Genomic DNA, 22,747 nt, shown 5'->3' with positions numbered 1-22,747 from the left:
CTGTCTTCTTCCTCCCCTCAGTCCGCTGATGTTGATTGAGGCATCGGGATCGTCGGGTCATTTATATTCATGAGATCCTGTTTCATTCCCTTAAGAATGTGCTGGAAATTTATCCTCTTTGTCCGCAAAATAGCCAATATATTAAAAATCGCCAAGGGTTGTCACTCTTTGTGTCTGCCAGTATTGTTCTTTTTAACGGAATTGAGTCGGATTTGCATACAGATGACCTCCAATAAACGCCTAAGCTATTAAGATGTATTCTTCGTACCAGGCTATATTGGTCTCGATTGACAGAAGGATTTCCAGTTTAATGGCTGATGATGACACCCATGTTTGATCCGACATGTTTGATAATTCTCAAAGTTGTGCAATAGGCATCCTTTTCAGATCTAAGTTGCTTCCCATCAAGTGTTTTGCATTGCAAGGAAAAACTGTATAAAAAACATTTGAACTTGATTCTTAAATTAGGAAATCGTCATTTTAGTACAAAATAAATAAATGGGATGTTAAACATGCCGCTTGCTTTATATAAACACTTCTGAAGAGTTTTCCGACTCTTGAGAAGGCATTTAGGAGACATCAAGGGAGTTTCTAGATATTGAAAATATCAGGGGCTAAGTCAAATTTACCTGGGGCTTGATTTATTTGTTTTTGATGGAAGATCATCGGGACTAAAATACTAGGTGCTAAGCTAAAAATACTCAGGGCTATAGCCCCGAGTGATCGGGCCTAACGACGCCCATGGGCGACATGAACGTATTAATATTAATCGTCGATGGGGCGACACCCTTCATGTAGCTACGTAATTCATACGATTTAATGGTTCCCTTTGTCTCCACTAGGCGGCGGTAAAGTTCCATATTTCCGCCCAGTACTTAAATACGCAGCATGCTTTTGGCTAATGAATAACTTTTTTGTAGTGTGGTGTGTTTTGAAATGCAAAATTAGTACATGCTGTTTATTCTTCACCACTCTATTAGTGTGATAGATTGGTTCAACATGATAGTTACTTCAATTTACTTGATAGATTGCAAGCAGACTTTAGATACACTGCAGACAGTGTTTATGATAATTGTATTATTAGATAAACTTTGTTGGGATTAAACTGGCGCATATATCTATTCCTATAATTGTGCCGGCGGTTTGGAGAGTGATCACGTGAGTACATCGTGAGCTGTGGAACGTTTGCACCATTGCTTTGGAGTGAGGCGTTACTACCTGAAAATACTGTTCAACGGTCAATGTGCGATTAAATAATACAACAATATGCGTTGTTGGAGGTGTAACAATGCACCAGGGCACAAAATCATTTAACGCGAGAGGTCGCAATAGGCATAATCTCAGTCTATAGCTTTGAAATTTTGCTTTGAGATTTTATTTTCGCATTTTGTACTGTAGTCTGCAGAATAAGGGAAGAAAACTGCAACAAAAAAGTAATGGTTTGGAAAGTTTTTTCGTACATGTATATGCCTAAAAAGGAAAAAAAAAATAGAGCAGTGTGATCTGAGTTTGTTTTAGTCTTATTTTGTTGAATGCCTTGTGTTTGTCGAACACCGGGAGCCCTCAATCGTCTATCGAAGCGAATCGCGAGTAGGTTGTATCATTACAGCCTAAATGAGGGAGAAGCTCTCGGTTCTTTTTGGTGTGTAGGAGACTATCACCACACTGTCTGTCTTTAGTAAGGCGTGTTTCTCTCAAACTCGGAACAGACTCCTCTGCTGGCTCCTGCTGCTACCATATTATTCACGTTGCACAAATCCTCCAGCGCTGGCTGTGTTAAGAACTGTCAGATGAACATAGCAAAGCCCCCTCTATACGTCTCGCAATTAAGCAAAAGCTCCTGAGAAACAGATGCTGCCGTTAACTATTCCAATCGAGATAAACTGTAATACGATTAAAAATATCCCAATAAAATGTACAAAGCCATCGACCTAAATAACGGTTAGCCCATCTTAACACTAATGATGTTTTTTGATGGCGTTTTTGTGGTTTTCCGCAACTACATCGCCTGTCCCTCTTTGGGCCTCAATCGTCTGGAGATCAGAGGCTTCTTTGTCAAAGCCCTCAGTCCACTGGGATCACTTCCAGCCTTCAGTCAGTGTCCTGAAAAAAACTTTGTTGATCACCAGTGTTCTCGGTGTTTGACGGGGATTTCCTCTCCGGCAGGAAGACGGCGAGTTCTCGGGTGCTGGGCTCATCAGCGCCCCCTGTGTGTTTCAGGGCCACAGTTGCCATTGACATACACTCCGTGTCTGAGGGTGAGATAGGAACCAGGCTTTGAACCCTCTGCCAGATAATGGAAAAGGTGTCCGGAGGGGGTGGAGGGGCATATTGGATGTTATATTTCTCTGATATATAATCCAGATTTAGGAGAACTGCTGTTTTTCATCTCCCTTCCTGTCAAGTTCCTCACCTTCATCCTGTGCTGTATTGGACCAGCAGGGGATGGAGGGTCCCCATGAAAAAAAGACCTTTAAAAAACTTTTATAAGTGTAAATGGGAGACTGCGGCCTGTCTCAAAGACTGAAGTTTAGGTGACAACCATCTGACACACGTCACTGAAGTGCAGGATGCATGCAAGAGTAAGACAGAGACTGACATACAGAGAGAGAGAGAGAGAGAGACTTTTGACTTTTAACCCCCCTTTATTTATACAGCATTAATAACACAAGCTGAAAGAGCCCACAATCACCAGTTCACATGTAGCACACCTGTTTGAACGGAGACAAAGTTTGTATTGACACACCAATTCTTTTTAAAAGCAGGTACATTTTTTGTACTTTCATAGAACACAAACTCAGCTCTTATACGAGTTTCCACCAGAGCTTTGAACAGCTGAATCAGATCTGTATCCTGCCCCTCCGACTTCAGTCTGAAAGACTTCCACACAGCCAGCTTCCCCTGTCCCACTAAAAAATTAACCAAGACGCACTTAGAGTGGTGAGTCTTAGAGTATTTACAGCGGAAGACAAACATGGTCACGTTAAAACACAGGTCGAAACCTCTCAGAACTCGACTCAGGAGCTGGAAGAGTGGGAGCAGTCTAGGACAATCAGAAAAAGCATGTAACACAGTATCAACGTTATGACAGAAAGCACAAAAAGGAGTAACATCAGGGTTGAATTTCGACACGAAAGCATTGGTGCCCAACACACAGTGCAGGATCCTCAATTGCAGGTCTCCCGAGCGCTTGGGTAAAGGAGCTTTATAAAAGAGTCTCCATGAAGGCTGTAGACCCTCAGGAACAGAGAGGTGAAACCTCCACCTGGTATCAGGCCTACCTCTCAACTCATTAAAAACCAAGGATCTCACACATCTCTGGTACACCACCGTTTTACCGGCTGCTGAGAAGGCCACGCCCTGCAGCCCCCTAAATGAGAGAAGGTGCCCCTCAGCGCCTACACTGGCAACAAATGGGGTGATCTGCAGTTCTGGGTAGGGGACACACGCAGATTTACCAGACAGAGTATCGTTAATAAACCCCATTAAAACCGGGGAAAAGGAAGATCTACCATCTACCATAAAGGGAGAGAGAGAGAGAGAGAGAGATAATACAGCTTTAATATGCTGCAACTTTGGACTGATGTCTGTCACCGGTGGATGGTTTCTGCTATATGTCCATTTGATGTTATCTGGGGGCTTGTTTAGGATCATTGTCCCGATTGTGCGGTGGTGTTATTTTGTTGATAATACCGGTAATACTCTGCTATACTAAAGAAATGTCAAAGATCTCTGTTTGGTTTAGGACTTGGATAATGCTGACAGCTTTGACCTTGTCATCAATGGGGTTCATGGTTTCATTTCTGACGATTTTTCCCCAGAGCTTTACTAAGAGATTATTCCTCATCAGACACAGCAGCATCCCCAGTCACCGTAGCTTTTTGATCTATGTCTAATTTCAGGCCAACCCTCACCACCGACAGACCCTGGGGGGACAGATCCATCCCTGTGATGGATATTGCTACTAGTCAAAAAGGTATCTGAGAACTCCATATCTCTAAATTTCCAGGCTTGGGCATGAGTGAACGCACAGACAGGGAACACAGAGTGGTCAGCAGGATCATCCAGGTTTAACATGGGGTCTATCGTCACTTCAGGTAGGGGAAGAATACAAAGAACACAGAGTTCAGTGCCTTGAATGAGCACATCACTTCCACTGTATGTTTTCTGAAAATGGCAACACAGTCTCCAAAATAAACGACTGTGCCATACCTGTGTCTCTCAATACTTTTACTGAGTGTCGATTGCCAGTCTCAGTTGCACTCAGAAAGACATCAAACATGGAATGGCAGGCTTATCTGGCTCAGAGTCCTTTGACTGCTGCTGGTTCTCTGACTCTTTTTTTGTCTCGGACAGTCAGCAATAAGGTGGCCTACTTGATGCCAATAGTAACAATCACAAGTTTCGGGGGCGGGAGTAAAATTGCTTTTGGGGAGTGGACAGGGCTCGCTCCAGAGGTAGATGGGATGAAGATAATCTTGTGGGACAGCAAGGGCTCCTCAGCGAGGGTAGCAGCCGGCGACAGGGTAATTACTTTCTATTCATTAAAGTAAACAATGCAGTCAGGCAAATGATGTTAAATGATGTTAAAATTCTTCCAGCAGAATTAAATCTCTCATCTCAGATATCAGAAATGCACGTGCAGCTAGACAAGCAGCATTTACCAAACAAACCCAATTTTCTCTGTAAACTTTACTAATCTCCCAAAATGTCACTGTGGGGCACTGACCCCATAAGAGTCTCGCAATCTAAACTTAGTTCTAGGGCACTGACTTCCTGGGCTTTACCCCCCGGTTTGCACTGCAGGAAGGCAGAGCAGAGGCTTATGGGCTGGTTCCAGGTTGTGGTAATCTGGACAAAGGGGGAATATGCATCCACCCCATTCTATGTCTTTTGCTTGTAAAGTGACCTTGGGTTTGTGAAAGGGGCTATATAAATGTAACATTATTATTATTATTATTATTATTATTATTATTATAAAACAGGTACCAAGCCAATTTTGTGGCTAACATCTGACCCTGAATTGCTTGCCAATGAACGACCTCCTGGCACAGGAGTGGAGCTGGGCCTGGCCACTGGCGGAGTAGTGCCTGGTTCTAGGGTACTACCCTGCCCAAAAGGCTCACATCTATGTGTTGCATGTTCGCCTTTTTCAGCTCTGTTCCAGTTCATTACATTCATTCCCTGCAGTCCATTTCAAAATCAAGTCCGTATTTCTGCCTGTCTCCCTGCAGCAGAAACTTGCCGCTATCTGGAAGGTATCAGCTTAGCTCATTATTACACTCTGTCTTCTGCTTTGACTTGTAATTCTGATAACTTTCTTTGGTACTCTCACTCAGTTTCTGTTTGGATTATTTGACTACAACTATGCCTTTTCCCTATTGTGTGATTGTTTATTTGATTGTGTTTTCTTAGTTATAGAATTTATGGCACAATTGTCTCGTTTTTGTTTCCTACTCAATAAGTTAGTTTGGCAATTGCACTAATTTAGCCTGTGTTTTGTTTGTTGGTTTCCTCTGGATCACTTCTGATGTCTGTCACTAATGTGCTGGATTTGCTATATGTCCATTTGTTGTTGTGTCTCCACCTCAAACTCTCATTTTGGTTGTCCATTGTTTCTCTCTACGCCCCTCAATCCCATGAAGTTACCACCTAACCCTAGATTGGGTCGTAATGATGTGATACAGTACCCCAATTTGTTAGTTCAAATACTAAATGAGACTCTGCGGCTGAACATTTGATGGATGTTCTAACCTGAGCTACTGTGTGGTTGCAGGTCAAAGGGGCCATGGCATCCCTCCCCAGAGGCCTAGGGGCACATCACCACCGGCTGATGGGGGGCAGCCCTGCATTCTGTGGCTGCTGCTCGCAGGTCCCCTGTTTTCAGCACACACTCTGTTACCTTGTTTTTCTCTATTTGTTTTCTTGTTTTTTTTTCACTGCTCAATCCGCCGGCAGGTGCTGGGGGGCGTGGGGGCCCACAGAAATCCACTGCCTCTGCAGCCAATGCTGGGAAGTTCTCCCAAAGCTTTACCCTTCATTGCACCTCACAGATGTGGCCCGGCTGCTCTGGGCTTAAGGGCTGTATTGTGCTGGGTCTGACAGCAGGGGGAGGATTGGCTAAAGTAGCTAGATTGCAGAGTATGCTAATGAAAATGGGGTCACATATTCCTGCCAGCATATTGTTCCCTCTCACTTTCAAACCCCCCCACAAGCCCCAAAAAACAGATTGTGACCGGAGGGAGTGAAATGTCACTGTTGACCTGAGCATGTTTCTTTTTCCATTTTATTAAACCGGCCCGACATGCTCACCCTTGACCAATCAGCAGCAACGTCAGGTCTTCTGCGGCTCTGTGCAGAGGGAGGTCAGGGCGCCGGGCTGCTCGTCTGCGGCTCTGCGCAGGGGGGAGGTCAGGGCGCCTGGCTGCTCGTCTATGGCTCTGCGCAGGGGGGAGGTCAGGGCGCCTGGCTGCTCGTCTGCGGCTCTGCGCAGGGGGAGGTCAGGGCGCCTGGCTGCTCGTCTATGGCTCTGCGCAGGGGGAGGTCAGGGCGCCTGGCTGCTCGTCTGCGGCTCTGCGCAGGGGGAGGTCAGGGCGCTGCTCAGTGTTTCTGTGATGATGGTAAATAACCTAAACATGTGTGGAGTGTAGATCAGGAGTGACCTGGGGGAAGTGTGGTCTGGACCCCGTTATGCTTGAGTTGGCATGGGTCTCATTCAGTTCACCCCCTGGGTCTGGCTGCTTTTAGAGGTCGACCGATATGGGTTTTTCAATAGCCGATGCCGATGACGATATTTAGGAGTCAGGGTCAGCCGATGGCCGATATATGCTGCCGATATTTTTTGGCCGAAAATTGGACGTTTTCCCCTCTATTTGCATGATAAAATATCACATTAATAATAACAAACGATACACAAAATTTCTAAACTTAGCATTTATTGAATACTGACTTGTGTAAATTTAAATATAAACTTAAATAACAAAAACACAATACAACTTATAAACAACTTAAACTTATAAACAATAAAGATAGCAGCATCAGAATCTCTTTAGCAGCAAACTCATTCTTCAGCTCCCAAGCTCACCAGTCTGCTGCAGATATTGCACCTGGCTTTTCCTGGTGTTGGCTTTGTGAAATGCTGCCATACAGGATTAGATTTTTGTTCAGCCATCAGACAGCAATTACTAAAACAGAAGAATAAATGCAAGGTTAGAATTTTTATTATAGTACCTTCATCTTCAATTCATTCTACAATTCCAGTATTCCATGCACATTAAAACAATTACACTCTAATACATTTTGAAGAAAAAAAAACACTAAGTGCATCATGGTATGATGAGTAGTGTACACTAACATGTTGTTTCTGTTGTTAGCAGTCAGATAGCTTAAAGCCAAATTCACAATCAGAATCTAGTGATCCCGGAAAATAAAATAAAATAACTGTCGTATTGCACAGCCTTGTATGCAAGGACAAGCCCGTATAAAGGATAGACATGTTTAATGAGGAAATTAACTGCGCAAAGTCATGCACTTTTTATCTAGACGTCTGACAAATTGTTTGAATCTCCGGTCTCAAATGAAAAAAAGTTGCACAGAAGGACCATTGTCAGCATCAGCACAAGTAAATGGTAACCACGCTTTCGAACAAACACTTTTCCCCGCCATGCATTGTTCTTAGCAGCTCTGTATCTCCGAGGACGGCGCTGTCTGTGATCAGGGCAGAGTAACGCAACTCTCACGCACGCTGCAGTATTTGAGAGCTGCCTGCTCCGCCCCACACACTCACAGAGTGAAACTCTCCAACACAAGAAAAAAAACATAACTGATAACATCGGGCTGATATGGTAATAATTAAAATGTTAACAATTAAAATGACTTTTAACGATTAAGAAACGTCTGTGAGCCCACCAATAAGCGCACAAAACGAACTCTATTAGAATCGATGATACTTAATGTTACCTGTAAGCTACAGTTGGTTGAAGGCTCATTATCATTACCCCAGTTTCCAATAGCGTAATTCGCGTTTTCTTTTAAAGCAACATTTCATAGCAAACTACTTAAATAAACAGGCAATTGAAAGATCAGAATTTAAGCCTTACCGTTTTATCCCAGGACTCTTCCAAAACTTCTGGCTGTGGTCCTGCACAAGGCAGCATGGGTCACGTGTTCCACAATAACACTGGGCTGCCCGCAGACGTGCCTGTCTGAAAATCGGCGTAGTACACTCGGATATCGGCCGATGCCGATACATTAAAAAATGCTAAATATCGGCCCGATATATCGGCCGGCCGATATATCGGTCGACCTCTAGCTGCTTTCTTTGACTGCCTGCTCCTTCTCGGGTTTCTGTGCTCCATCAGAGCAGAGTCTGGATCGCAGGTGTAGTATCTCGTCTCTCACAGTTGCACTGCAAAGTTTTTTTACTTGTTTTCCAGTAGGGAGGGGGGGGGGTCATTCTGGCTCGGAATGCTGGGTTCCTTTGGTTTACACAAAAAAACAAAGTGAATGACAGACAAATTTAGAGAACAAACTTAGGGCTGTAGACTTCTCCTAGCTGCATGTATGTGCCAGGACAGGGAGGTGTCATAAAGTGTGGGTGGGTGACAGGAAATACGAGGTCTGGGATCAAACAGTCAGCATGTTCCCAAAAGCGATGATTCTCTCCTGCAGCTATCTCCCCTTTAATTGGCTTTGGGGGTTTGTCCCCATGACCCCAGGGGTCACACTGTGGCCGATCACCCGACAGCAGGGCTCTGTGTTCCTGTTACACCCTGTGACGCAATGACCCTCGATACCCTCCCACGGCTGCTGAGGTGCCCTCCTAAAGCCCCTAAAATAGGCCTGACAACACCCCTGCTACTGGCCATTACTTACCCCTACTGATCAGGGGCGTAGTTAGGGATGAATGGATAGGGGAGCTGAGTCTTTACTGGGAGGATGGGAAGCTGATGGCAAACTATTCCTGACTTAAGCCAGTAAATTATTTAGGGGGGCTAAAATAGGTCTGATAACGCCCCTGCTACTGATCATTACCAAACCCTGCTGATAGATATGAACTGTCACTGACCCCTACTGGCCGTTACTGACTGCTACTGACACATAACCATCAGCGCTCACCCAGCTTTATGTTTTTGGAGCCAGATCCTGGCCTGGACCAGGATGGGCAGCATTGGCCCAAATAAGCAGGCAGGTGCGAGTGATGTTTTGGGGGGAGCACCACAATTGTGGTCCGGTACATGACCCCACCCTTGTGACAACATCCCGATGACCTCCATCTCCATGAAAACAAGACCCCGTCTGTCAACCCATTGTCTGTCACTGATCGGCTTCCAGGAAACTGCCGTCTCCTGTCAGGATGGTAGGCACCTGGAGCGGATCCTGCAAGGTGCATGCTGGGAAACGGGGGGTCGGGACCTTGACGGAATGCTGGGACAAACCACAACCATTTTCGGAACACAGAGGTACCCGGAGAAACATTTGGCATTGTGTCGGTGGCCGGGGGGCAGTGAGCTGGCTGATTACAGTTGCTGGCCGGCAGTCAGCTTCTGTGATGGTTGTGCAGCACGTGCTCTGGCCTGCTGATCCCCCCTTCCGCTCTGTGACTTGTGCAAACAGGCTGCAGTGAGACTTTGGAGGTTTTGGCAGCGTCTCTGTTTAGAATGCGGTTTGCGTGCATGTGCAGGTTCTGAAAGCCCCAACAATCGGGGGCGGAGCACCGCCCCCAGGGGCACTGGATGGCTCCTTATGGGCCGCCTGCCTTCCTGCCTGACCTCCACAGAGCCTCACCTGGGCTCAGCTCGACTTCTCTGTTGTTTTTGGCTTCCTGCTGATGAGAAGGGGAAGGTCGGCCCAGAGGCCTGGCCAGCCTCCGATCCGGAGAATCCATCTGGGAACTGCACTCCTTGTAATTCTAACCATGATGCAGAACATTTCTAGTGAATTATGCAATTACATTTTTTGATTATGAGGAAACGCCGATTTCTACAGCAGCGCTATTCAAGCTCTTTTTGACAGCCCCCCTACAGCTGATATATTCCTGCCTGTTTTCCAACACACAGCTTATCAGAGCCTGGAAAAACAATATTTCTAAAGATCACAATTTTGAAATACGTCGGCCCCTACCTCAAACTCCCCCACACAGATCTTTGTTTTTTTATTTCCCCTCAGCTGCACCCCCTTCCTGTAATTCCTTCGAACCCCACCAGGGCGCGGTACACCACAGTTTTGAATACTTCCGTCCTACAGAGACTGTGGCCAGTCCAGCCTATCTCTGCGGACTCAGGACGTCCCCGTAGGGGTGCTTAGGAACCGGGTTCTGGGCTGCTCTGTGTGGATGCAGGCCTGTCACTGTTCTGCTCTTTGGCGGTATATCTATGAGTGCCCCCCTCCCAGTCCTGCTTCATTGCCCCACCCTCCTCCTGCAGTGCCATCATTTACAGAGCGGGGGCCTCTTCCTATTGGCAGATCTCCCCGTGGGTTATTTTTGCAGTGGCTGGCAGTGCTGACACTGAGTCCAGCTCCTCCCGGATCCCCTTACGCTCCTCATAGAGCAGGTAGGGTTTTCCACCCCGCTGATCCATCTGCATAGACTCTGGCTGCTTCGCCCAGCATGATGAAAATGGCTGCTCTGCAGGCCGTCACTGGGGCCGCATCTTGCCGCTCTCCACACTGACAGTTGATAGGCTGCCCCTATGTGGTGACCCTGGCCACATGTGACCAAATGGAGTGGGAGGGGGGTGTGTGTGTGTGTTTGTGTGTGTTGGTGTTTTTTACGTGGTGGCACATCAAGGCCCACAGCTGTGATGGGAGCGAAGGTCGTTGATATACACTTCCTTTTCCAGAGATTCCCTATATCAGGGATGTTTTGTGTGTGTGTGTGTGTGTGTGTGCGCGCGCCTGGTTTTTGACCAGGAAATGTTGTGGAATTTCTTCTATTTTTGGAAGGAAGATAGACTTTTTTTCGATATTGAATGTTAGAGTTTAGGATCTCAGAAGGAATATTCAGGTTTTCCTTTTAACCTGCTAGTCTTTATAGTCAAACCGTACCATAAATTGTTTATGCACCTCGTTGGAGGTGCTGCGTGGTACTCGGCATAACCAAATTGCAACGTTTCTTAGGTTATTTAGAATTATTTGACATTCACTTGACTTTTGGTTCCGAAGTAAGCTGTATATAAGACTTTAAACATCTTATATCTTCCCCCGATGAGGTTGTTCCATGCCGTCCCTGCGTGCCTACCACCCGGAAAGGGGATCGCGTTAACAGCCGAAACAGCTGTCATCAGAGCGTCACCGCTACTAAATAATAAAGGTGTTCCGAGTCACGTGGTACGGTCCCTGAATTATGCACGCGCCGTCGGCCCCAGCCACGAGCCCGCACCCCCTCCGCACCGCACTTGTCCGGCTCGGATGGTGTCAGCCAGACTTTTACAAATCAGGCAAAACGTGATTGATTTCTTTTTTTCCTTCCTCAACTCTGTCTGTCAGGAGGCTTTTTAACGATGGCGAGTCTGGGGGCGTCTTAAGGCTGCTGAGTCAAATGCAGCAAACGCCGCTTACGGCCACCTGCCAGAGCTGCCCCGGAGACGCGGTGAAGGTGATACCTCGGCGCGGAGCTAACTTGCGGAGGTGTGTACATGCATTATATATATATATATATATATATATTTTCCAGTGTAGTACGTACGTGCTTGTCGTTTTCTTTATTGAGTTGTAAGCAGTTGGGAGTTTACCCATAACAGATCAACTCAAAAAGGGAAGAAATATGCTCACAAAAATGTAAGTAATGTTATTAAATAAATCGAAGACGAGGAAAAAATATTTTCACTGTTAGGAGCTAAAATCAGCGAATGTAAAAAAGTTAACATCAATTCCGAGAAGTAAGAAGAGAAACTACTAGGTGTGAAAAATCCAAGTTTGTATGTACATTCGGTTTCTCCGAACCGAAGACCGGTTTAATTTTCTGCTCATAATAAACTAGCCTCTAAAAGTTTAATTGGTTCCGGTCTGTGGTCCGATTACACGGGAGGCGCTGGCCGCGGTGCTGAAGGTTTTCCAGGCTTCGGGTCGTACTGAAGTTCTTTAAATGCTAAAGCCCGCATGGGCTTCCTTCCGTCCTATCAAAAAAAGTATGAAAAAAGCCCGAAATATTCCTTAACTGTTTAACGTTTACGCAGCGTGTAGGTTATTCTGTCACGTAAAACGAGGGTGAAATTGTCTAACATTCTTTAGGCCTATAAAATATTGAAGTTGGGGGAAAAAACTTATTAGTATTTTGAGTTGGGTAATTGGCATTATGGTGTGTTAGGGAGCGCAGGGCTGGGGTGGTGTGCGGTTGTTATAGCATATCCGATTAGTTATTTTCGGTCTAAAACATGGTGTAAAACATACCGGAGCTGAGGCCTAGGTGGGTATCTGTGAGCTGTATTTCCCGCATTTTCCCACATGAGGGCGTCTATTCAACCCTAGAACTGACGCCCATTCACCATGCCCAGTCAGGCATGTCTGATTATCTAACCAGTCTGCTTGACATCATATCACCGTAGCAACCCCAGGGACATGTCATCACTTGATTATAAATTTGGCCAGCCCGATATAGCACCTTTTCGCCTTCGTTTTAATGGGGCGTCCCTTGTCTTCTCTGTCTCACGACCGTGCCAGTGGTGGCCGAATCAGAAGCTAAAGTGAGCTTCAGTTTCCCAAGAATTTCGGGTGTTTGTCCCATCGACAGCTTTGGGTGGGTTTCCCTCGGCAGGCAGAAGGTTGTGGGGTCAGAGCCCTAGAGAGAAGCTGCTGCAGTTTCCTGGGGAGAGTGACCTAGTGCTGCTGGTGGAATATGGTGGAGGTGATTCTGATTCAAATCTTCACGTTTGTCCGCAGGGTCCATCCCAGTATTGGGGGGGCAGGTGTGTCCATGGATCCCTTGTGAAGGGTGGGGGAGGGGCAGGCATTCTCTCCCAGGGAAGAGACATTCTCCATTCTGGTGCCCAGCATCGAGACTCGCAGCTGACTTCACGTGATCTGTCCAACCTGCTTCCCTGCCTCTGTGACACCTAGAGGCCCTCCCCCACCATCCCACCATGAACTCCATCTTTGCCCGGCTGCACCCTGGGCGGGTGGAGTGGGGTGATGTGCTGTACCGGCTGCAGTCACGGGTCCTGCGGACCAAGCCTGTGGACACCATGCTGGACGGCAGCGGTGCTGACACGCACGGCACGCAGCTGGCACGTGTGCTCACCACCGTGGACCTGGTGTCGCTTGGCGTGGGCAGCTGCGTGGGCACTGGCATGTATGTGGTTGCCGGGCTGGTCGCCAAGGAGATGGCGGGGGCCGGGGTCATCCTGTCCTTCTGTATTGCCGCCATGGCATCCATCCTGTCCGGTGAGACCCGGAGTTTTCCGGATGGGGGCCGGGGATAGCGGGCAGTTCACGTTGATGTGAAATGTGTTTTGTTTGTAGCTGGCAGTTGTCTATAGACTGAGGTCGAATCTAAGCTTTAGACATGGTTCTCTGGTCCGTAAGGTCCAGAGCTTTCCAGTTGCTTCAGAACGAGCCTTCCAGCCCAGCCCTATGCCGGGTTCAAGCCCTACTGTGTACTGTGCTTGCTCAGCTATAGAGGCCTGTGGATCTCTCCTGGTCCGTGTTGGAGGCGCGTGCTCCTGTCTCGTGTCTGTTTGCCACATGACCCCCCCTCCCCTGCAGGAGTGTGCTACGCCGAGTTTGGCGTGCGCGTGCCCAAGACGACAGGCTCCGCCTACACCTACAGCTATGTCACGGTGGGCGAGTTCGTGGCCTTTTTCATCGGCTGGAACCTGGTACTGGAGTACCTGATTGGCACGGCGGCCGGTGCCAGCGCCCTCAGCAGCATGTTTGACTCACTGGCCAATCACTCCATCAGCCACTTCATGATCGACCATCTGGGCACACTCCATGGCCTGGGTGAGCAAGGGCGTTGCCACGTCTGGTTACATGACCCCTGGGGACAACTACGGTGTGGGGAATATGGGCAACATGGGGAAAGAGTGAAAGAGCTCTTGGGTTAATGAGAGAAAGCCGGGATTGTCATGCCCCAGGGCCCGTCCGTGTCCTGATCTGGCTTTTCTCATGCTCGCAGCCCATGTCTCTCATGTTTTTCCCCCAGTCGTCACCATGGCTACTCAGCTAGCAGCCATCCTCAGCAATGTGGCCACAATTGAGCCGTGCAGTTGCTGAAATCTAAGCTCTGATGCTGGCTCCTGTCGGCGGTGAATATTTAATACCTCTCAGTGACATTCTGGTGTGTGAGTTACTGCTGCTAATTCCAGCAGTTCAGATAAGCACCCCCCAAAATTTCACCATACTAATTGCCTGGGAAACATTGAAATACACAGAAACCATGCACCTACTTCTTTAATGATATCTGGTTTTGCCTGTCCACAAGAGGGCACTCCTTGCAAGTCTGAGTGATATAGTGCTGTACTTGCTCCTGTCTGCAAGCCTGATCATGTCTCTCTGGATCCCCACCCCCGATGAGCAGGAAAGGGTGAGCAGTCATACCCAGACGTCCTGGCACTCTTCATTGCCGCCCTGGTCACGGTGATCGTGGCGTTGGGCGTGAAGAACTCGGTGGGCCTCAACAACATCCTGAACGTGGTGAACCTGGTGGTGTGGGTCTTCATCATGATTGCGGGACTCTTCTTCGTCAACCCCTCTAACTGGGGTGATGGGCGTTTTCTACCCCATGGGTGGACAGGGGTAAGGACCCCTCCATGCCGCAGAAAGGCCTTGGCTTCTGGAGTGGCTGCCCCTCACACTCTCTCTCGCTACCTTGCAGGTCATGCAGGGAGCTGCCACCTGCTTCTATGCCTTCATTGGCTTTGACATCATCGCCACCACCGGCGAGGAGGCCAAAAGCCCCAATACATCGATACCCTATGCCATCACCGCCTCGCTGGTCACCTGCCTCACCGCCTATGTCTCAGTGAGTACCCAGCCAGGGGCTGGGCAGCAGGAGCACTGAAAGCTGATTGGTCCCCGGAGTGGCCTTTCTTCTATAAATCATTGATTCAAAATATATCATTGGCTAATAATAAGGTCAGCCCATCTGTATGGATTATGGCCCCTCTGATGTCCCCACCTTAAAAAGCCTAATATTACCCCTGTATTCAGCATTCCATGTGACCCAGATGACCGAGGGTACCATCCAGCTAGCCTTGTCATGTTAATGCTAACAGGTTGATGACCTTTGACCCCAACCCTTGGCAGGTGAGTGTCATCCTGACCTTGCTGGTACCCTACAACAAAATCGACGGTGATGCACCACTCATGGAGATGTTTGTAGTGCATGGCTTTGGCTTTGCCAAGTTTGTGGTGGCGGTGGGCGCCGTGGCTGGGCTGACCGTCAGCCTCCTGGGGTCGCTCTTCCCCATGCCGCGGGTCATCTACGCTATGGCTGGCGATGGCCTGCTCTTCAGGTGAGATCCCCTCGCGATGTGATCACGTGGCTAACAGCTAATGGATAATTGGTTAATGCTGAAAGCCTAATGGCTAATGTGTACCTGCAGGTTCCTGGCACACGTAAGTCCGTTCACAGAGACGCCGGTGGTGGCGTGCGTGGCCTCAGGCTCACTGGCAGCCCTCCTGGCGTTGCTGGTGAGCCTGCGTGACCTGATTGAGATGATGTCCATCGGCACGCTGCTGGCCTACACGCTGGTCTCTGTGTGCGTGCTGCTGCTGCGGTACCAGCCCGATGCTGGTGCCACCACCGTCACCGAGTGCCCCCCTGAGGACGAGGGTGGTGGCGAGGATGAGGCTGACGGCAAGATGGGTGATGGGCCGGCATTCCAGCAGGGATCACCATACCAGGGCGCCACCACTCAGGATGAGTACGATGGCATGGGTGACAATGCCTGTGGCGCCAAGAACCTGCCATCGGGGGGCGATGGTGAGATGCTGTATGATGAAGGCCCAGACAACATATGCACTGCACTGCTGCGGCGCCTTCTAGGCCCACGGTACCACATCCTGCGGGCTCGGCTGGGCCTGCCTGGCCGCACTGCCAGGCCCACACCCGCCACAGGCCGCATTGTTACTAAGAGTGTGCTGATGCTCTTCGTGTGGGCCTTCCTGTTCTTTGGTGCTGAACGCGAAGGTGGCGGGTGGGGGGTGCTCTCCGTGCTGCTGATGGTGCCTGTGGCCGGCAGCCTCCTGTTGGTCATCATGCGACAGCCCGAGAATCCCCGCAAGCTGCCCTACATGGCACCCTGCGTGCCCCTGGTGCCGGCCTGCGCCATCATCGTCAACGTCTACCTCATGCTCAAGCTGTCTCGCATCACCTGGATCCGCTTCGTCGTCTGGTGTTTGCTGGGTAAGGCAGGGGGTTGGGGAATGGGCAGGGTAAAGGGCAGGAAGCTCCCCTTCTCCTCCTCACTATATTCATCTGTCTGGGGGCGTATAGAGGGGCAGGGCCTCAGGCCCTAGCTGAAAGCCATTTGGTTGCCGGAGTATCCCCGCCTGTCACTCACTGATTCACAGCATATAGTTGGCTAACGATAAGGCCAGCCACTCCGCATGAATTATTGTCCCTCAGGTTAAGCCCCCAACGACATTGTCACTGACCCCGCCCCCCTCATGTCTGTGTCTTTGCCCTCCCCAGGGCTGGTAATCTACTTCAGCTACGGCATGTGGAACAGCAACCTGGAGCTGCATGCCCGCGAAGAGGAGGCGAGTGCTAGCTCGTACCAGCGCTACGACGGCGGTGTGGATGACAGCTTTGGCACAGAGGATGCAGCCCCCTACCCGCAGGACGACGATGAACCATACCAGGGCTGGGGGGCACAGCAGGAGGGCGGGTACCAGCAGCAGTACCAGGCAGGCCCACCGCAGTGGGACGAGGGAGATGGGCGGACCTAGGCGTTTCTCTGGGGATGGGGGACAGGGTCGGTCCTGCTTGCCAGAAGGGGGCGCCGGCGAGCAGCCGAGGGCGGGAGCCCCTACCGGGGAATGCCTATTTTAACCGAGTTGATGGGTTTTCCTGTACTCTTCCTACTGACACCCTAGTTGAAATCTTCATGAAAACTAGTATGATTTTACACCTGTCGCCGCATTACTCACCAGTGGCTTTACTGGTATGGTGCCAAACCAGTAAGTGCTGCCTTGGGTAATGTGGCCTGTACTGGTAGCGCACTGGGTTTCCAGTAGGGTCTCTCTCCTCGTTCGCCAGCACTGATGTCCGTTCCCCCTTGTGTGCATTTGCTGATGTGTCACATGACTCAGCGGGGTGGCAGAGAATCCCGCCCCTTCCTGTCCCCCCCCAGTCATGTGATCAGGTACAACAGAGTGCTGTTTCTATGTGATGAATGTGGTCCATCCATGGTGATTTAATTACAAGGTCAGTCTTGATTTAGCTCCCATCTGCTGCCGGTGGCAATTCAAAAGTAATGTTTTCATTAAAGATGATTATTTCAATAGTATGTTTATTTCATGGGTTCTGAAACCATCAATCTGCACCTTGCCTGCCTGTCTGTGTGCTTTATAAGTATGAAGTCAGGATGGACCTTTACCCCCATATCCATATGTGTATGGAGAAGCACACGCCCCCCCAGCCTGACACTCATGTGCATGCTTATTGCTGATTGCTGTGTTCATGCAGGCTGCACGCTGGGTCTCTTCAGATCGTTACAACTCTCACTGCTCGTCGCTCAGCTCGCAGCTGTGTTTCAGTTAATTGGTTTATCCCCTCGTATCATAGATACGTCAATCTGCTACCGGAACGGGGTATCCCCCCCCCCTCCCCTCCCCAAAAAGGAAATCTCTCCAAGGCCCTCAGGACTTACACTGAAATAAGCAAAAGTAAAATCCCACTAATTCTCTGAATGAGGAGGACGCTCATTTCATGGCTTTCATGAGTCAGCAGCCCAGCACGGCCCCTGATGAATGACTTCATTTCCTGTCAGCTGATCATGTTTCATTGAAATTACAGACTGGCTTCCTCAGAGAGCCTCGCACCCGTGTGCCTGTGGCATCCGGCAGTCTGGGATTCTGTGCTGTGAGTCCGAGGCGTGACCCTGTATTCCTTCTTCACTTTGCCTGTTTCTGTAATGGAGAGCCTGATGTCATCATTTTACTGCTGTGCATCTTCCCTATTTGCTCAAACCCATGGTAGGGCTTTGCAAACATATTTCCGGGGCAAAAATTTGAAATTTGTCACAAATGTATAATATGATTTTCACACCTTTCTTAGTGTCAGATAGCGGCACTTTAATGTGTATTTTGTATTATACTATCTGTGCATTACTCACCAGCAGAAACTCTGTGTGTCTGTGTGTTGTATTTTGAATGACGTTGCAGTAAGTTTTGTCGGTTGTTGTTTGGAGGTTTCTCGACATGCTGACGCACCGGCTGTCTTTACCAGATGATTCATGACACTGGAAATGGGTCTTTACCAAAAGGGATCAGCTTAATAAAAGCAGATGCTGGACTACAGCCCCTGGGCCTGGTCACAGCTCGATTTGATGCTCATAAATGTCTGCCTCTCTCTGCGTCTGCGTCAGTGTGCTGAGTGTATATCAGGGTTAAACTGTGCTATCATCCGAACACAAGGTGATCACGTGATCACAAGCATCTGCTTTGGTCCAGAATACCAAACACACAGGTGAGGCTGGTCCTACTTTGCCTAAAATGTTTCACATTTGTGCCCCTGCATAAAACGCTAGTCGTGATTCTGTGTAGCATCACTAACTGTTAATCAAACTTCTAATGTAGGTAAACTAAGAATTAAGCCACCTGCATGTGTCCAACATGTCCATGTGTGGTTGTTTGTTATATGATGCTAATGTCTGGCTGGATGTATCCATAATTAATTTGCTGTAAATATTATAACTCGTTAGCTTGAAACAGCTGTAAATAAATAGGTGTCAACCTTGGTAAATATTTTATTTCTCGTGGCATGAAGAGATTAAGGTGATCTTAACAATGGGCAGCCCCACCTGTCATAATCCCCAGTAGCTAAACATACTGGGTAGGCAGCCAAAGGCCATGCCTTCCCAGATGGCTGAAACACACCTGCAGCCAGATGCACAGCTCAGGAAGTGACATCATCCAAGCTGGTCTCTGTACAGAACAATTTGAAGACCTTGGGTTCCCCCCTCTCAGGGTATTTCCAGAGGAAAGGCAGAACTTGACATGTTAAAAATTGTTGATTTTTCGCAATTATGTTTCAGTATATGCCATGTGGTTGGAGCAGTCTAGACATGAGGGCAGTAATGTTATGGGTTTAGCAGCAGGGGGAGTAGCCATTAGTGTGGCAGACTCTCAGAGAGGCCCCTTTTCCTACAGTATAATCTGTCATGTTTATTAAGACAAAAGAGAAAAAGCTTAATAAGTATCGGTTACCAGTAATGACTGTATATACAATGACTCATTAAAAAAAATGTCACCACCCCCCCATCCAGGGAAATCCTCCTGATGTCACTGGGTCGAGAGGAGAGTGTCCCCGTCTCGGTAAATGACAGAAGCATTAAGCTGGGTGGTGAAATAAATAACGAGGAACTTGTGGAAAATTAGGGGGGGGGGTGGTTGTAATGCTGAGCAGGGATGCCTCTCATTTGCTGACTAGTAAACATGACCATGTGGTCTTGTGACCCATGCAATGCACAGAGTCTAATGTTCCTATATTGTAAATGAGATATAGGGGGCACTCCTGTGTTCTTGTTTTGTTGTCCATTTTTTTTTCCCATTGAGAAATCTCTTAGTAGGGGTGGGGGGATGTATCTGCCCCCCTCAGACATGCACGCTCTTGGCGTGGTTCCCCGAGGGGGGGCCAGTGGTGATGGTGGCCGCCGGCTTGGAGTAGTAGAAGCGCTGCTCCGGTTGGCGGATGAGATCGCCATGGCAGCAGGTGACCATGGCGCCACCCACCAGGCAGAGGCCGGAGCCCACCCAGCCGGTGTACAGGGAGAAGCCAAAGGACATGATCTCCTGTTCCTGGTGCGCTCCCACGGGGAACCACACGGTGGACACCATGCCACACAGTGCTGTGGAGGAGGAGCACAGGGCATCCAGGCAGCATTAAGCAAAACCAGCCACATGATCAGAAACAGGCATTAATATGTGACCGTCTTCAGTAGGCTACTGCTTATGCTGTACAAGGTGACTAAACAAACTGCCTATTTAAGTACTTTAAAAATATACAGGTTTGCAATACATACATCTCAAATAATTATATGAATTATACACAGATTTTTAAATGCAGCTTCATATTTATCAGATATCGATTTACTGATGTACATACTATGGCGATTAATCACAGTGGCGGGGCAGTGGTGGCCTAATGGTTAGGGACAGGCACTTATAATTGAAAGATTGCTGGATCAAATCCCTGACCAGCAAGGTACTGCTCCTGGTGTGCTTAATTAACTATCCCCTGCTATGTCACAATGTTAATTGTGGTGTGTCAACAATGATCACCTAATTCTAATTGAGTCCATACACAAGCCAAAAGCACGATGATCTCATTTTAATCTGCATCCGAAGCGGAAAAACTTTTGCAGCATTTACGAAATATGGGGCGAATCCGGGATTAGTCACACGGCCGCTGATGGCACTCAGGTCGCGGCTGCTGCACGACCCCCGCTGAGAGGGCACCACGGGAAGGAAGGCCCTCGGCATGCCGGGCAGTGTGCGGATCTGTCGTTAATCAGCACGCAAGGAACAGGACACAACTGTTTATGCTCAGCTTTTCTGCCAGCGCGTGTGGCTCGTGGCACCTACCCATTGTGAGGGTGAGGACCCCCCCCAGCACCGCCCGGCGCCGCTTGGCCCCGTCGGACTCGGCACCCAGCGTGACACAGGGCATCGCCGCCAGCGCGAGGGCGACGGCTGGCAGCCCGACGAAGCACGCGACGACCATCAGCGTGCGGCACGCCTGCACGTAGGCTGGCCAATCAGAGCGAAGACCATTAATAGTCATTAATAAGCAACTGGAAATAACGCACCAAATGATTAAGTTAATAATAACAGGTATTAGCAATGGGAAACACTAATTATAGTGTTACATCCATGTGTATGTAGGCCTAGAGGAAAAAATTGAAAAGGTTCTTTTGTGCCGATATTTAACTGTACTACATTTATTACCGTTTTATTCATTTGTCATTTAATTCCATTCTGGATACGTGTCATGGGTAGTTTCCAACTGTAAACTATATAGAATGCAAACAGATTTTATAGATACAGATATAGAGATTAGTCATTTTAACCGAAGGAAATTGTGCATTTTTTTTGTCTCTGTACCTCTGCATTTCACGTAACGCCGTTATTTGTTTACAGCAGGCAGGCGGCTCTACCCTACCTGGCAGGGCGAGGATTTGGTTTAGCGCGACGCAGTGGTACAGCGCCGTGGAGATGACACAGTCCACCCAGAGCCCCCGGGTGCGCAGCTCGTCCATCCGCCGGCAGGTGTGCATGTCGTACTTGCAGGTGAGTACCCAGTCACCGGTGGCGGTGGCGATGATGATGCCGACCCAGCCGAGGCAGCTGACCATGAAGCCGCTGAACCGTATGCAGCCGCGAGCCATGGGGAAATAGTTGCTTTGGATGCGCGTTAAGGAGGTGAGAGTCCTGAGCAGGACGAAATAATAATGAAAGGTAATAAATTAAACGTGACGGGAAAGCGTGGTGGTACTGCGTAGCTGGTGGTGTAATAAATCCTTATAGAAATCCCGCTTATTTGCAGTGAAATGAAGTTTCCAGTTTGCAGGCTTTTATATTCAATGCTGTGGAAGAAAAAAAAACGGACGGAAACTTTCAGCCAATGGCGAGATTCGGAGTAGAGGCCAGAGGGATTTACTCTTTACCCACTACTCTCATTAACTGTAAATCCTTCACTGCAGCCGGATGACTCGGTGACTGTCCTTTGTCCATTTGCGGAACCCTGAAGCCAAGTTTTCTGAATAATTTTCAATAGGCCTGTACCGTCTGGGGAACTTTACTGTAGTGTTAGAAGACCCGAGCATCACGGCGGTAGGAACAAAACTAGGCGGTTTTACTTAAAGCGAGAGCCCATTATTTGTAGTCCTTAAAATAAAGGAACGCAACCTGAAACACCCACACTGCTGCTATACGCTGCCCACGGGCAGGCCGTCCCGACTGCTCTAGTACATGCTGGGCGCACACACACTTTATTTACAACACATATCTTTAAACACTGTATATGACACTACGATACAACACAATGCATCATACTAAACACTACTTACACACAGTTGTTTGCATTATTTACACGACTGGCACTGGTCCAGCAAGCCGCGCTGCCCGATGGGTATTCCCAGCGACACATGTGACCTGCATGATGTGTGCGATGTGAATTCCCGTGTTTATGGAGTGTCATTTTATGGGTTTTTTTGCTTGAAAAACTGCCCTGCGTCATTTCTGAATCTTTCCTGCCCCCTATCGATGGTTGGCCTGCTGTTCATGTTAACTGGTGTTTTTTTCCTCTAAATAATTTTGGTTAATGTGACACCGTAAGGGGAAGAAAATATTCCGTATTTTGCCTATGGCGTGTCATTGGTGTGAGCTTCAGTAGCTGCCGTTTCCTTTGTTAATTTTATGTATTTATTTATCTATCTACTTTTTATTTGTAACTGGTCTGTTGGGACCTTCTTGTGGAACGGTAAGCCCAATACGTTGCAGGGTAGATGTGCGGTCCCGCTTTCAGGCGCGGCACGCACCTGGACCATTGGCCACTTCTGACGGGCTGATGTAGAGGAACTTG

At 48.4% G+C, this 22,747-nt stretch overlaps 3 protein-coding genes across 6 annotated transcripts in view; 2 read left to right on the top strand and 1 right to left on the bottom strand.

Moving 5' to 3' along the window:
- Nucleotides 1–8,130: 8,130 nt before the first annotated feature.
- LOC111853451 (probable cationic amino acid transporter) lies at nt 8,131–18,666 on the top strand. Its single transcript, XM_023830351.2, has 9 exons — nt 8,131–8,379; nt 11,488–11,628; nt 12,880–13,380; nt 13,702–13,938; nt 14,516–14,733; nt 14,813–14,959; nt 15,244–15,452; nt 15,543–16,345; nt 16,634–18,666. The coding sequence occupies exons 3-9, from the start codon at nt 13,080–13,082 to the stop codon at nt 16,888–16,890; spliced, it is 2,172 nt and encodes a 723-aa protein (XP_023686119.1). The 5' UTR covers nt 8,131–8,379; nt 11,488–11,628; nt 12,880–13,079; the 3' UTR covers nt 16,891–18,666.
- A 232-nt stretch (nt 18,667–18,898) lies between these two features.
- Nucleotides 18,899–22,671, bottom strand: LOC111853454 (claudin-11-like). Of its 3 annotated transcripts, XM_023830358.2 has the most exons (4): nt 22,233–22,671; nt 21,326–21,594; nt 20,749–20,913; nt 18,899–20,012 (listed from the first exon to the last, which is right to left on the bottom strand). In XM_023830358.2, exons 1-4 carry the CDS (start codon nt 22,400–22,402, stop codon nt 19,759–19,761), a joined length of 858 nt encoding a protein of 285 aa, XP_023686126.2. In that variant the 5' UTR covers nt 22,403–22,671; the 3' UTR covers nt 18,899–19,758. The 3 variants fall into 3 exon arrangements, with proteins under 3 accessions (XP_023686126.2, XP_072567553.1, XP_023686127.1); XM_072711452.1 differs by lacking the exon at nt 20,749–20,913; XM_023830359.2 differs by lacking the exon at nt 22,233–22,671 and having other exon boundaries at nt 21,326–21,551.
- Nucleotides 21,432–22,747, top strand: part of LOC111853452 (protein kinase C iota type-like) — a 30,968-nt gene continuing 29,652 nt past the window's right edge. The window contains exon 1 of one of the 2 annotated variants that reach the window (XM_023830356.2): nt 21,432–21,453. The gene's annotated coding sequence lies outside the window, so the exon portion shown is untranslated. The other variant, XM_023830355.2, reaches the window with a different exon arrangement.

The sequence above is a fragment of the Paramormyrops kingsleyae genome, chromosome 4 (genome assembly GCF_048594095.1).
Source record: "Paramormyrops kingsleyae isolate MSU_618 chromosome 4, PKINGS_0.4, whole genome shotgun sequence".
NCBI classification, from domain to species: domain Eukaryota; kingdom Metazoa; phylum Chordata; class Actinopteri; order Osteoglossiformes; family Mormyridae; genus Paramormyrops; species Paramormyrops kingsleyae.
Note: the sequence above shows the minus strand (reverse complement) of the source record. Positions and strands in the feature narration are given on the sequence as shown.

What these genes read in the sequence shown, in the direction of transcription:
- LOC111853451 (XM_023830351.2), top strand. Translation starts at nt 13,080, where the DNA reads ATGAACTCCATCTTTGCCCGGCTGCACCCTGGGCGGGTGGAGTGGGGT. An exon ending in CATGGCATCCATCCTGTCCG is followed by an intron (nt 13,381 to 13,701) that starts GTGAGACCCGGA and finishes CCTCCCCTGCAG; the next exon opens with GAGTGTGCTACGCCGAGTTT. An exon ending in TACCCCATGGGTGGACAGGG is followed by an intron (nt 14,734 to 14,812) that starts GTAAGGACCCCT and finishes GCTACCTTGCAG; the next exon opens with GTCATGCAGGGAGCTGCCAC.
- LOC111853454 (XM_023830358.2), bottom strand. Translation starts at nt 22,402, where the DNA reads ATGACGCAGGGCAGTTTTTCAAGCAAAAAAACCCATAAAATGACACTC. An exon ending in CCAAATCCTCGCCCTGCCAG is followed by an intron (nt 20,914 to 21,325) that starts GTAGGGTAGAGC and finishes CTGATTGGCCAG; the next exon opens with CCTACGTGCAGGCGTGCCGC. An exon ending in GGTCCTCACCCTCACAATGG is followed by an intron (nt 20,013 to 20,748) that starts GTAGGTGCCACG and finishes CCTCCTCCACAG; the next exon opens with CACTGTGTGGCATGGTGTCC.